The sequence below is a fragment of the Spea bombifrons genome, chromosome 1 (genome assembly GCF_027358695.1).
Source record: "Spea bombifrons isolate aSpeBom1 chromosome 1, aSpeBom1.2.pri, whole genome shotgun sequence".
In the NCBI taxonomy this organism is placed as follows: Eukaryota; Metazoa; Chordata; class Amphibia; order Anura; family Pelobatidae; genus Spea; species Spea bombifrons.
In genome coordinates, this window is record NC_071087.1 from 113,923,361 (window position 1) to 113,937,895 (window position 14,535).

Consider the following 14,535-nt stretch of genomic DNA (forward strand, 5'->3'; position numbering starts at 1 on the left):
TCCTTACCATGTTGTATAATTAGCAGGGGATTATTTACTGTGGCTAACCGTATGACAACAGCCCTGTTGTGGTGGATGCATTCACGATCCATGCCAGGATCCAACATTGTGTTGGGACGAAACTGCCTGAGTTGGTGGCTAACAGCCATGCGTCAGTATAATTAGCTAGGGGCAGCCTTGCACCCTAATGCTAGAGACTATGCCTTATAGGTAATATCTTTTATCAGGGCTAGACTGTTTTATACCCAGTCAGAAAATTTTAGCAGCCACTAGCTTTATTTTAGAAGCCGAAGAGAGATGGATCAATGTGGGTCAGTGTTAGACACCAAAGTAAGATATATTTACTTAAAGTAGCCACCTCCATCCTGTACTAGAGAAACTAACCACCATGAAATTGTCAACCTACTGATCACAGTTTTCAATATTTAACTTGGAAGCCAGAAACTGTGTCTGGTATTAGTTTGGTATTTTGTGTCACACTGGATTTGTAATTCCACACATTGCGCATCACAACAAGAAGACAATCCAGACCCACTCTTTCACTTTCATGTATCGCACTTGCTGTGATACAACAGAATATCTGTGCTTCCCACATCCCTTCCATATATACAAAACATTTTATTTTCAAAAGTGACTCATATTTAAAATCCCTTTTCCCTGCGATCTTTTGAGCAAAATAAACTAAAAACTAATGATTTCCATTAGCAATGCTTTTAGTGGCCATTGTAGGTACTGAACAGTTACAAGAAAGAAAGCAACCAGAACACTATAACTTGGTTATTAATTTTACAGAAAAATCCAGCCTTTATCACTGAATGGAAAAATGCTGCTTATGAGGGCACCCGTGGGTAGTAAACAGGCAGCATAGAGACTAGTGAACAGATCCTAACTTATCTTAGGATAGCATGACATCAAGGTTTAGGACACGTGCACGTGGTGCACGTCTTTTCCATAGAATTTCTTTATTGTTGTGTTTGCACCTTACTCCAGATATTTATTCTTAATTGCTTATTATCATTCCTGTTTCTCAAAAATGTCATCTCATAAAGACCTCGGCTCTTTAAGCAAACATTTCCATCGTCCCATATGGTACATTTTACAGTTCTGTATGCTGGGTCATATGTATTTGTGATCTTGGCCCTACCACGCATGCTATCCTGTATTCCCTCTATTTCACATGAGTCATTTGATCAACCTTAAAATAGGAGGCACGGTCTGGATTAAAATATAGCAGATTTGGGATGTTTAGGAAGGAAATCTAGAATTCCTGAAAATGTGAAAAGCAGGAAAAATAAAATAAATTACTACACAAAAATGATTGACAAAGAACGAGGAAACCATTTTTACTGAGAAGATCCCCCTGAAAAGCCCTCAAACATATATAAAAGATTGGCCTAACATCTATCTACTTATAATTTCTGTATATGTTTCAAGCAACCAACAGTAGCATATATGTAACAATGTGTATAAAACCCAAAAAAGCTGCAAAAATAAGAGAAATAGCCCCACTTGTGACATTTCTAAAGTAAAACACATTGAGGTTATCAAGAGTTGCCTCTACGTATAGCAGAGAGTAGCTCTGTAAACCTGTGTAATTTGATGCCACATCCCAGCATATTTCTGTATGAGTTTCTTGCGTCAGGGTATAGAATCACCTTAAAACTCCTCGGAGCGGAACAGCGTGCCACCCGGAGGCTATTTTGTTTCTGGTTGCTGAGCAACAAGCGACTTGGGATAAAGGATGTGCAGATGAAGTCTCCGTGCAGAGCTGTCCCTCCGCGAAGTGCTTGACTCAACTCGGCATTCGGTATTTAAAGTGCTAGCATTCTCTTTATTATATAACTTGTCAGAAGAACATGTTATAACAATTAGTATTGCCTTAGTATTGTCCAAAGTTTGCAATCAAATAAAATATATCAAGTTTGCTTCTTTCTGCCACTAACACTGTAGAAACGTCATACCTCTATGTTTATCGGTGTAAGGGACGGGTACAGAGTAAAACCCTTCTGGTCGTCGTCTTTTTTAAAATCTTTTATTAAGGTGTGTAATGATTTCCTTAAGGCCGATGGATATGATGCTTGACTTAATAGTACTATGCCCCCATGGTAATGAAAAAACAAAGAACGAAACAACAAAAAAATGACTTGTGAGTTTATAACCTGCATATTCAGGGTTGTAAAGAAAATGCCCTACTTCCATTGATTTTGAGAAGGTCTGCGATAGATGTCCATTGCCGGTTGGACTTTTAACTCCCATAAAGCTTTGCATGGGTCATGCTATGACTTTTTGGAAGTGGTAGTTCACAGACAGGCTAGACTTTTGTACATATCCAGTACCCTGCGCTGTGACTTTATTCAGGACACGATGAGTCAAGAGTACATAAAATTCTGGGAGCTGGTGGCACCCTGCCGTGTAGGATAATTAACTTTAATGGTTCCACTGTCGGACCTGATTTTTGGAGCATTTTTGCCGATCATGGGCAGTTAAGGGTCATTTAAAAAAAATAAAAAAATTCTGGTGCCACATTTTTGAAATTTGGTTTAATCACTATGTCTACATACTCCCAATGTGTCAATAAACACAGCAGAAGGACCCCTGCAGTAATGCAACGGTGTCTGGAACACCTGGAAAAAGGTTTGGGAATCTACATGTCATATCGAGAGTAGCCAAAAAAAACATTAGTGCAGCAGTTAAAATCTGGTCCTGAAGGCTTGTCTACGGTACATGTTTTATGGATACCTTAAATCCTGAACTAGCAGTGTGCCCATGGGGTTAGGAGCTTCTCTGGGAGCATATTCTTGTTGTTCTTTAGCTGTGATATGTTTATTCATAGTAGTTACATAATGGTAAGCAGCTAAATGTTCCTCCGTAATTTGGTTGCTAGCCGTTATTTAACATCTAGGGCTGGGCTAGACAGATTGTATCAGATACATGGTGCCACAGGGCATTTCTACCCCAGTTATTCTGCAACATCATACCACTTGCAGAATTATAGAGGCCATGGGACAATCAGGGGCATAAAGCCAAATGTACATAAATAGGCCCCATGTCAAGTTCTCATACAATACCATTTGTAGAATGTGTGTTAACCTGTATTTATAGGAATAATAAAAAAAACATACTAACAAAAAATCTAGGTCAGTCTAGAAGCAGACATACTTTAACTACACAAGCGTGAACGTGTCTGTGTTAATGTTTAATGTTAATGATTTAACTCTTATGCGTTCTAACCTGAGCTTTGCAAAAGTCATACTTTTTCTTGACCACCAGTTCCGCAGTTATGTATTATGTTACATAATTATCAAAGAACACAAAATACTTTGGGGGGGAAGGCTTAAGTTTTTTGGGCAAACTAGCTGATTGTTGTTAATCAAAATCTTCATAAACCATCTGTAAATATCCACTGAAATCTGTCTAGTATACATGCAGCTGCCTCAGGCCTTTCATTCCTTTTTTGCCCTGCAACATCAAATCCATTTTTTGTTGTAAGTTAAGTGACCAAAGCCCATTTCAATTCGATTTTGTTATATATGTAGAATAGTGTAAGCGTTTTCACTACTGGAAAAAAAATCTGAAATGTATAATTCCTTCTAGGTCCTTTAGTGTTGCCGGTGCACCTAATGCACCAAGGCTCCTAGAGGGTTAAAATGAGTTTTGTACGATGTGAACTTAAAATGTTCAAGTTTTATTACTGTTTGTTTTATTTGCAGCATAATAGCCACAAATGAATCCACCTAATCCTGATTACATTTCTCATTTGGCTTCTCAGGAGCAAGTGAAACAGTGCTTCACGAGAACCTCTTCAACCCACAAGGACACCGATTCCCTTGTTCCAGAGCCCGACCGGCGCTATGGCACATGGAGCCATGACCAGCAACAGAATGATGATGGGTAAGGGCAGTCCGTATGCAAACGGTCATCTAGTTGTGGGTGAAATTTCTTGCCTGCGGTCTTGCTGGGGTTCAAGGATCTCCACATCACAAGGTTTTTAGTTAATATAGTAAAGCTCATTTGGGTGCACCTTGTGTGAATTGTAGTTGTTTTCAGGTGAAAATACTTAGTAGTTTATTATTCAACCAAGTTTGAGCCACCAAGGAGTACATTTCAGAACCTTAACTCTTGAAAAACTTACAGAACACAACTTCATGATCTGTTCCCATTGAGCTATTTATGACATCAACATTGGTGGCTATGACAAACACCAGAAAGCATAGATTGAAAATATAATAGAGAAAACAATTTTCGTGGTCAGATTGGCGTTTTTTTTGTTCTGGTTAATTTACAGCAATGTGATTTTCTGGTTCATTAAAACATTTTTATATACTGTCAGCTTGTTGAGCTGAAGTTGTGCATTAATTAGAAATTGTAAGGTTTTCCCAGTGCTACCTGCAATGCAGAAATTCTTCCAGACCTGTATAATGTTTCTGTACTGCAAGTGAACACTGTGGCACAAATATGCTATTGTTCTTTGTTGCAGTCTGTTTCTGAGAAAGTATACCTTTTCCCCATTGTGAGCCATATAAACACTAATTATTATAATATTTTACTATATTTGAAACAAACGTTGATCCTCTACTTTTTTTTACTCTTATTGATTGTACCGTTTTTAGATTGTACAGCATGCCAGGATATGATGACACTATATAACGCAATAATTATGTTGGTATGCATGGCTCTTTTGGTCATAAGTGTGTCTAGACTGGGTTACATGCATATAGTGCCTGCTAGCAGCCAAATACATATTTATAATAAAAAGGTTTTGCAGACCAACCCATGTTCTTACATACATTATATGTACAAAAGTATTGGGATGCCTGACCATTACACCAACAGGGACTTTTAAATACATAGACATGTAGTTGGTCCCCCCCTTTGCAGCTATAACAGCTTCCACTCTTCCATTCATCCAGTAGAGCGTTTGTGAGGTCAGGCACTGATGTTGGACGAGAAGGTCTGGCTCGGCTCGCAATCTCCGTTCCAGTTCATCCCAAAAGTGTTCAATGGGGTTGAGGTCAGGGCTCTGTGCGGACAAGTCAAGTTCTTCCACACCAAAATCTTCCAAACATGTCTTTATGGACCTTGATTTGTGCGCTGGGGCACAATCATGCTGGAATAGAAAAGAGCACTCCACCAATTTCCACAGTGTTGAAAGCAGAGCATTGTATAATGTCTCGGTATGTCCCTCCAGCATACCAAGACAATACTATGCTTCCAGTCTTAAGTTAAAACAAACTGTTGTGGACCTCTGCATCTCAAGTTTAGTATTCGTTTTAATGTGGCAGCTACTGCAGATGTTGCAATGTCATCAAAACTGCAGCTAATGGGACAAGATGGGAAGGCATGGTACAGAATCTATGGAGAGGTCTGGGAAAGTTATCCCAGAAATCCTTAAGGTGCATGAGGATTATAAAATCCAGACAGATGTAAGAGCCTGGGACATTGCGTTATTTATGGACAGTTATCACTGGTACGTTGAGGGATGTAGAATTCAATGTTATAGATCACTAGACTGCCCATGCCTTGAGCACTGTGTGATTCATGTGATCGATTCTGGACATCTTCAGTTGGATATATTGACAGAATAAAGACCATTTAAGGAAGAGTTACCAAACTATTTGAAAGAACAAATATTTCATCCTTACACATAGATATGCTTCTGTCTGAGTAAGTTGACTGTACCTTGTGAAGCAAAAACTGTAAAGGATAATATCTTATGTTTGTCCCCAGTAGTTTGCCCCAAGTTACAGATGACAATTCTGTCTCTCCATAAAGCTAAGAAAGAATGGAATCTCCCTGCACCTGATATGGGTCATCAATCTCGTACAGTTAGTCACTTATGATGCTGGATACGTGCGCCGTAAAGTAATACAGTTTACTTGGCTCTCACAGTTACCTAGGGAATCTTCTCCGTTTAATTCTGAGATACAAAGAATCAAAACCGCGGCTAAAGAATGCCTGAGTACATTTAGTTAAATTAATATGAAAATGGTTGACAATTTTGCTTTTGTAAGTCATTCCTTTCCATTAGATGACATTTCTATGTACGTTTTAAGAAAAATTTAGTTTAATGTAATTGAGTTGTGATTAGCTGGTTGCAGTTCAGAGAATAAAGGGAATTCTGTAGTACCCCTTAACTACATTGTCAATCTACTTAAGCTTACAATGAATAAAAAGAAAAGTGATATACAAGAGGGGCTGTAGTCAGGAAGCCAGAGTTTAGGAAAATCAATATATCAAAACTGAGGTCAGGAAGCCAGAGTTCAGGGTAAACAGTAAATCAGAGCCGTGGTCAGAAAGCCAGGAACGGATTTTCAGGATTAAGCCGGGTCAGATGCATAGGATCAATAATGGATAATGAACTAGTAAAAGGATATTCTATGACAGGCACAGGTACGACCATCAGAAGGCAAGGTGTAGCAGGTTACTGTGGTTTATATAGGACTAGGAAAGACAGTTTAAGGTCAAACATCATATACCATGGCAAGACTGAGCACAGCAACAAGACACAAGGTAGTTATACTGCATCACCTAGGTCTCTGTCAGGCAGAAATGTCAAGGCATTACAAGCTCTCTTGAAGAAGCACAACGAAATGGACAATGTTGAGGGCCTAAGATGCAGGAAACTGCAGCAGATGAAAGGCTCATCATGCTTACTTCCCTTTGCAATCCGGAGATGTCCGGCAGTGCCTTCAGCTTAGCACTCTGGTACACTTGTCAGAAGTGGTCTTCATGGAAGACTTGTGGCCAAAAAGCCATATCTCCTACTTGGAAACAAGGCCAAGTGACTAAACTATTCACAAATATACAGGAACTCGGGTACAGAAAAATGTCAGCAGGTGCTCTGGACTGATGAGTCAAATTGTTAAATATTTGGGTGTAGCGTGGAGGAGGTTCCTTGTAAGTTTGGGGCTGCATTTTTGCAAATAGAGTTGGGGATTTAGCAGAAACAATGAAACAGCTGAGAAGTACAAGCAGATACTTATCCATCATGCAATACTATATATATATAATGATATTTCCCCCTCAAAGATTTCAGCTTGTTTTGTAATTGAATTGTTCACGTTATAGGTCACATGGAAAAAGTTCTGGCATGATTTATCTTTCTCATTCTTTAAAATCACAAGAACCTGGCATTTTAATAGGGGTGTGTAGACTTTTTATATCCACTGTGTGTGTGTGAATGTATTTTCCTATAAAAAATATTATAATTCTGCTTGTCTGTATTTTTGTCTGGGGGACACATACAGCTCTATTCCTTTCTTGTTACCAAAAAGCCCAGTATGCTTGGTTCCTTAAAGCTGCTGGCATCTTTAATTTGTTTGGGTACAGCACTGAGAACCTTGTATTGTCGCAGGCAGCATAGGATAATGACATTATTATAGCGAAGTCAGTGTGTCTACATGACTATTAATAGGAGTGCGTCATTAGGACTATGACAATGTTACAGCAGGGAATAAAACAGTGGCTGACGTGTGCATTCATACTCTTAAGTTGGAGCTAAATCCAAATATTTACAAGCTCCAGAATGAAGGTCGCTTTGCAGTGATATTCATTTCCTTAGTAGGACACAAATGGGAGTACTTTGGTTCCATAAGGCATCAGCTTATCTCTTCATGCTTGTTTATATGACCTGCCATGGCAGGAATTCCTGTGTCAGTCATCCACACTGGGAATAACACTTGTATGTTATTAACTCCAAATGGAGCTTCTTGGCAGAGGGAGCTGATAAGGCTGTGTCTCCCCGGAATCACAGCCTCTCTTTCTTTGTGCCTTCTGGAAACTATTTAAGTAGGAGAGTTTATCCGGTGTAATATCCATGGCCAGATTCAATCAGGAGCCAGGGATGATAATGGTGTACTTTGTCCACCTGGTTCTGTGAACAAATGACTTGGATCTCTGATCCGCTACTCCGCATAGCACAATATTGTGTTTTTTAAAAACAAAATCAGTGCTAGTGACTCATCCACATCTGATTTACCTGCTTCTCTGCACACACACAGACACTGAGCACGCATCTTTGTGTCTTGCCAATTTAAACAGTGCTTCCTTACTTTCCCTGCTCTGCAAAGAGAATGACAGTTGCCATCTTGGTTGTTCGCTGTGAAAAGAACTAAGCACTTGAGCCCGGGGATGCTATGTACCAAAAGGATTCATATTTAGACCTGACTTGCCCTTGAAAGCAATACCTTTTCAGCTCGGCAGAAGAGAGGGATGGATTTATTGACTTCTAACCTGGACCAAATGGCTGGCGTGCCGGCAATCCCAATGTCCGGGAAAAAAAAGAAAAGCCATAGAACTAGGGTCGTGCAACAGGAGAAGAATAAACTTTCATTTAAAGTGAAACTGTTTGTAGCATAACTAAGTGGGTTCTTCTGTCTTCTATGCCCCTATCCATTTAGAAGCGCCCCGTGTAATTCTCGCTAAAGACAACATCCTTGTTTGATGTAGGGGGGTGGGGGTCCATCCATTTGTCCAAAGTTGTGAACTATTCTTCATGCCAGCATGCAGTTGCGTAACGTAAGCAAATACACACTTAATTCCGTAGAACAATTTTCTGCTTCACAAAGAAGATATATTTCAGGTTCTGGGTGAACTTTCTATGAACTCTTGTGTTCCCTGCCTAGTTCATTGCTCTGCGACGGTGATGTATGCTTTGCTATTTCTTGTTTTGGGGCAGGTTTAGTCTCTAGGTTTTGATCTCATGTTCACCGTAGCTAAAATGTACATTGCTGATCCTATACGTAATCTTTCCAACAGGAGAAGAAGAGACAGCTGGAATCTTCTATAGAAAACCCTTCTTTACATTTATTATGCTGATCAGTATTAAATTGTGGCTTTAGAAAGATTGTTTGTAGTTTATTACTCTTTAAATATTACAGATTTAGCCATGTGCACAAAATGAAGGTGAATAATTGCCCATTTTGGGCAAAAAAAAAACCAACAAAAATAGATTTTAAGACTTGTACAGAGATGAAAAGTCATAATTGTTTGATTTATATTCTAATAACGATAAATCATACAACCTTAATTCAACTATAATTCTGGAGATCACACCCATGCTTTGCAATGAGTAGGCTACACAACCGCTTATGTGTTTAGCAGAAAGGTTAGGATCATACGGTAGTAAAGAGTAAAATAGATAATATATTTTAGCATTTTAAAATATTATGTAAATGAATGCAGATTATTTAAACAAGATGCAATTGTATTCGCTTTCCTCATCACAGTGGAGCATATTACGCTGTATTAATTAAGACTTTCTCTGAAGTGGTCATTGGTGCGTTAATGGCTGGCCTGTATGCAGGAACCTAACGGTATTTAAATTAGTACTTGCCTGCCACCTAGTGGCCAATGTTTAGTATAACATAATTTTGCTTGCAGTAGGATGTGATGATCTTAATGACTGCAGCAGTTATATATAGGTATGAATAGTGTTATTAAACATGTCCCGCGACACCCGTAATAGCATAGTGTCTGGCAGCCTAAAATCTTGGGGGGCAAATATTAGGTGCAGAAATCCATCTGTGTCATAAAACGGACAGATCTGGAACTTTTCTTCACATTGTAAACGGACATTCCAATCTGTCACTTTCATATCATTCTTATCCCCCCTCTCATTTTCACCTTATAGCCATTGGTCTTTATACAATATAGATTTTTTTGCGATGAAAATCTCCATGACTCTCTTTCCTTCCCCGGGAACCCTCATATTCTTGTACATTTCTTTCCCCATTTTCTTCTCAATGACTTCATATCAATGTGTCTCCCTGTGGTAGATCACTACAGAAAGCTGGCCACTTAAATTTAATGCTTGGTTATATGGTTATTGTGTATTTTTATTGTTTTACAAAACCATACTGGTTTATTATTTATAACGTTAAGAATTGCTCTGTATGCTGTGTTCATGTAAATAAAAGGGGTCATTCTTGTGCAATTTTTTACTTGGAATAAAGCCGCGGCTCTTTAAACTCTTGTTGAAACCTTACCTGTTGGTGATTATTGCACAGTGTTTTAAACATCTAATATATGAATAGCGTATCACAAAACAACATGTGGAGTGGTACACACTTACTAGATGTCATGTTTTAAGTATTAGATACAGATTGCCAATGCACCTTTTATATTTACTGTTTCTATAATTCAGTGATTAACGATTTGGTAGTAATCAGTTTGTTGTTCTGTTGTTCTTGCAGCTTTGTGCAAGATTCACCATCCTTCGAGAATGTCACCAGCAGGAAGCAGCCATCACACAGCCGCTTGTCCTCTCTGTCCCAAACGGAAACCGACCAGCACGACTCAATCACTGACCCGCATGATGCCAGCTTGGATCGTTCCAGCTTGGACATGGATTCGACGGATGGCACAGAGAGCACCCCTTCTTTCAAAGAGGCCAGATTAACGGATTTCTCGTTTATGGATGTAAGTGGCCGTTGGGTTCTGTTCTGCTTGAGCTCATTCACACATAGCATTCAGTGGTAGATGTGATGTCGGTAGTGACTACCCATAGTCTTTATGGTTTCTGTAAGAAAGGAAGTCGGAAACTTGATCAGCCGATTAACCCTCGATCAAACCTAGATTTTGGCTTGTTTATAATGGCAGACAAAATCCATGTTTATATATCTAAGCTATGAATGAGAAAATGCTGGAATATGTAATACTTGGAATGCAGCTCCTAGTGCAGGTTACATTGTAAAGTTATATAGGTTAATAGCTCTACGTGCTGGAGAGCCGTCTTGTAGGAAGCGTATTATATATGTGCATATAAACGTGTGTGCATATATGTCTACTATAAATGAGTGCTAGTATACGCTTTTATTGCATATTGCAAGTGCAGGAGAAGCACCCAGATGTATATCTGTTATAGCACAGCCATTAGAGAGACACTCCAGCCGTTAAATGCACTTTAATCTATATGATAGCTGAGATGTTCCTTTTATTTTTCAGAGCATCTCTCTTGCAAATGCATTAGAATAGATCTTTAGAATCCCTCTATATGCGTTTGATGATGTGTGTTTTTTATTTATTTTTTGCCCCTCAGCAAACGTCGGTCTTGGATTCCACAGCGTTAAAGAACAGGGTGCAACTTAGCCGGAGGAGCCAACGTCGTGCTCCCAGCCAGTCCCAGCGCAGGAGCCGCTTACTACAGTCCAGTAGCCAGCTTGCAGTGATAGAGGATGCAGACAGCCCTTGGATGTACACAGATTCTACAGGTAACATTCCTACACATGGACACAAGATCACCAAAACATCCATCTCACACACACACCATCCAATGCTGATGGATGCATGTATGGAGACTGTAGCTTCTTATGTACACGGAGCTCCCAAGCCAAAACTCCACACACGCTGATAACATCTGCATGATATAGATTTAGTAGGATAAGAATTGACAGAAAATTGAAAGCATTTGTGGATGTCTGATCCCATATTGACGGGCCAAGATTCAATTTCTAGTTTAATGGCACTGTCATAAATTACGATAAACGTTCTACTATGTGTTTCTAGACATTGATTTTGTTTAACGACCTAACATGACTATTGGGTTTTATAGCAGAAAAGGCAGATAAGAAAGAGGACAGTGATGAAGATGAAAAACCACAAAGGATCTCCGCTCAGCCTCAGAGAGTGCCAATGTTTCCCGGCATGAACCCCTCCACCTTGATGGTAATGTCGTTTTTCAGTTGGCTACAATGTGTTTGTAACATGCTGTTTGTCCCAGACTGATTAATTGCAATCCATAACCTACCCTCTTTATAGTCATGGTCATATAGAAACAGTGACCAGGGAAATTACTGTCCTTACTGTAGGGGGGAAAATTACTGTCCTTACTATAGGGGGGATAAACCTGCCTCCTCCATGAAAAAAAAACCATAAAATAATAAAAACAGGTAGCACCCCTACCTCCAGACAGCACAAAGAAGCCTGCAAAATAATTCTGATTTCTGTAATATAGTTTCTGTTTAAAATATATATTATGGTTTGTAAAGTTAGATTATAAACTCACAAGCGGGGCCCGCAAAATCCAGGAATTTTGTGTAAAGTACCATAAGGCTAGATGTCAAGCAGGGTTCCCAACTACTGATGTGTCTGTATGTATTAATATATATTTCTTATGTATGTGTTAACCGTCTCGTTTACGTTGTACAGCACTTGGCGCTTAATAAATAAAAGATAATAATAATAAAGTTTAGCATTTTTCTGTACAAATAGGCCCAGCTCAGGAAAAGACCAGAAAGCAGTGGGGAATCACCAGCTCAGCCATCAAGGTCGCCAAAGTCACCTCTCCCACAAGGAACCTTAGGCATCAAACTCCTTCCCACTTCAACAGATAAGCAAGACAGGTGAGATGATTTATACTGTTCTCTCCTGGGTAGGGGCGACCATTGCAGTCCAGTAAGAGAGCCATTGGGAGAAGACCAAATTCTTTACATTTACATATATTTAACCCCCCAAGTCCCTATCATTTGCTCAAATAAAGATCTTAAATACACTGCTTTACTGACGGATGAAGAAAACAGTTGTACAGCGCTACGGAATTTGATGGCGCTATATAAAACAATAAATAATAATAAGTTGTACAGCTAGATACCAAAGGAGAAATAATTATTTGTAACTGTTGGTCTTGGGTCCTGAGCTATAGTTTTATTTTGATTTTATTCCACCAAATTCTGGACCAAATTGCCACTTTATCAGTGATACTGTGATTGCCAATATTATGCCAAGATCTACCAGAACAAGGCTGGGGTCTTTTTTTGTTTTAGACAAAGATGGTTTACTAAATCTGTTAATACGACTCTTAATTACTTTTTAATGTTTTAGAGGGGCAGAGGAATCCCCCCAGTGGTTAAAGGAGCTGAAATCAAAGAAGAGACAGAGCCAGTATGAGAACCAATCTTAACAGGTTAGTCCATTCTGGGTTTCCAGCCTCCTACCTCAGTGACCCCGTTGCATGTACATTATTCAGCCATATCTGTAGTGCCACCACAATTCAAGCAGTTTAGGTGGCTGCCTACGGTTCCCCTTTTTATCATGTATATCTGTGCTTGCCAAACATCCTTTCTAGCCTTTGGGCCAGAGCCATAGCTAGCTCCTTTTGCACCCGAGGCAAGAATGAAAAATGTGCCCCCTAGCTTGTTTTATTTACACTGCCCTTACACACACCTGTCCATACACATACACATTACCTTTACACAAACCTGCCCATAAATATGCATATACACATACACTGCCCTTACACACGACTGCCTTTACACACATATACACACACCAGCTTACACACACATATATATACACATACACTGCCTTTACACTCACCTGTCCATAAACACACATACACTGCCCTTACATATAACTGCCCTTACACACACCACCCCATTATTACGCATATACACATACCTTTCCCTTACACACGACTGCCTTTACATACACATACACACACACCAGCTTACAAACATACAAATACCTACACTGCCCTTACACACACAATGCCCATACACACGCCAGCTTACACACACATATATACACATACACTGCCCTCACGCTCCCCTGCCTTTACACACACACATACACACACACACACACACACATAGACACACACCAGCTTACAAACACGCAAATACCTACACTGCCCTTACACATACACGACTGAAGACTGGCCCAGGGGAGGTGGCCCCTATCGCTACTGTTTTTTAGGGGCTTCATGGTGAATCACATTGCTGTCAGCTTGTCACTTGTGTTACTAAATATGTTATGTGACTTGTGAGCATTGAAGTTGTGTATAATACAGGCAGGTTTGATATTAGCATTTACAGGTGAACTTGTTCTGTTAAAATGCTAAATCTTATTTTTCCACTCTAGATCCAAGGCTCAACCAGACGTGGGCACGGCAGTTTTAACATAAGCCTTAATCCACCCACCCTTACACAGCAAACCCCACAACCCTCGGCTGTCTTGCTTCGTCTCAACTGCAACATGTTCGGTGCCTTTCCATTCTTGCGGGGAAAAAAAAGCTGCTTAGTTATAGAAATGGAAAAAAAGTTGTATTTTATTGGAGAAGAGAAAGAAATGTCACTTTAGGACTTGAATAAATATCTACTTGAAATGGAACTCTTTAAAAGCCAAAGGTCGCTGCTTCTGATGACCTTTTGATATAGAAGGATTCTGGACAGTGACCACAGAATTGTCAACGGAATGAATGTGTCAATGTGTTCTGTGATGTAGATGATTGATGGATGGGGGGGTGAGACTTTTGTGTTTTGTTTATGGTAAATTTCAGTTTCATTTATGACTATCTTTTCTTTGTTTGTCGCTTCGAATATAATTCACTCTTCAGAAGATTATTTTCTCCCTCCCAGAGTATATACATATATAAATATATATATAAAGAACAAATTGTTTACTGCCAAAACAAAAAAAAAAACCTTGACTACTTTTTGTAAAATACTTTTTAATAATCGGTATGAGAACACAATGCATTTTTTATGTTTTCTTGGTGATTTTAAGTTTGGGTCTGGCACAATAACACTTTTACCTAAA

The 14,535-nt window shown here is 39.3% G+C and overlaps 1 protein-coding gene across 1 annotated transcript in view; it reads left to right on the forward strand.

Moving 5' to 3' along the window:
* KIAA1671 (KIAA1671 ortholog) overlaps nucleotides 1-14,535 on the forward strand; it is a 28,483-nt gene extending 13,948 nt beyond the window's left edge. The window contains exons 2-8 of the mRNA XM_053469411.1: nucleotides 3,770-3,891; nucleotides 10,194-10,419; nucleotides 11,039-11,210; nucleotides 11,552-11,664; nucleotides 12,211-12,341; nucleotides 12,820-12,901; nucleotides 13,858-14,535. Of these exons, the coding sequence (XP_053325386.1) occupies nucleotides 3,770-3,891; nucleotides 10,194-10,419; nucleotides 11,039-11,210; nucleotides 11,552-11,664; nucleotides 12,211-12,341; nucleotides 12,820-12,898 (843 nt within the window). The 3' untranslated portion in view covers nucleotides 12,899-12,901; nucleotides 13,858-14,535. The remainder of the gene's footprint in view (nucleotides 1-3,769; nucleotides 3,892-10,193; nucleotides 10,420-11,038; nucleotides 11,211-11,551; nucleotides 11,665-12,210; nucleotides 12,342-12,819; nucleotides 12,902-13,857) is intronic.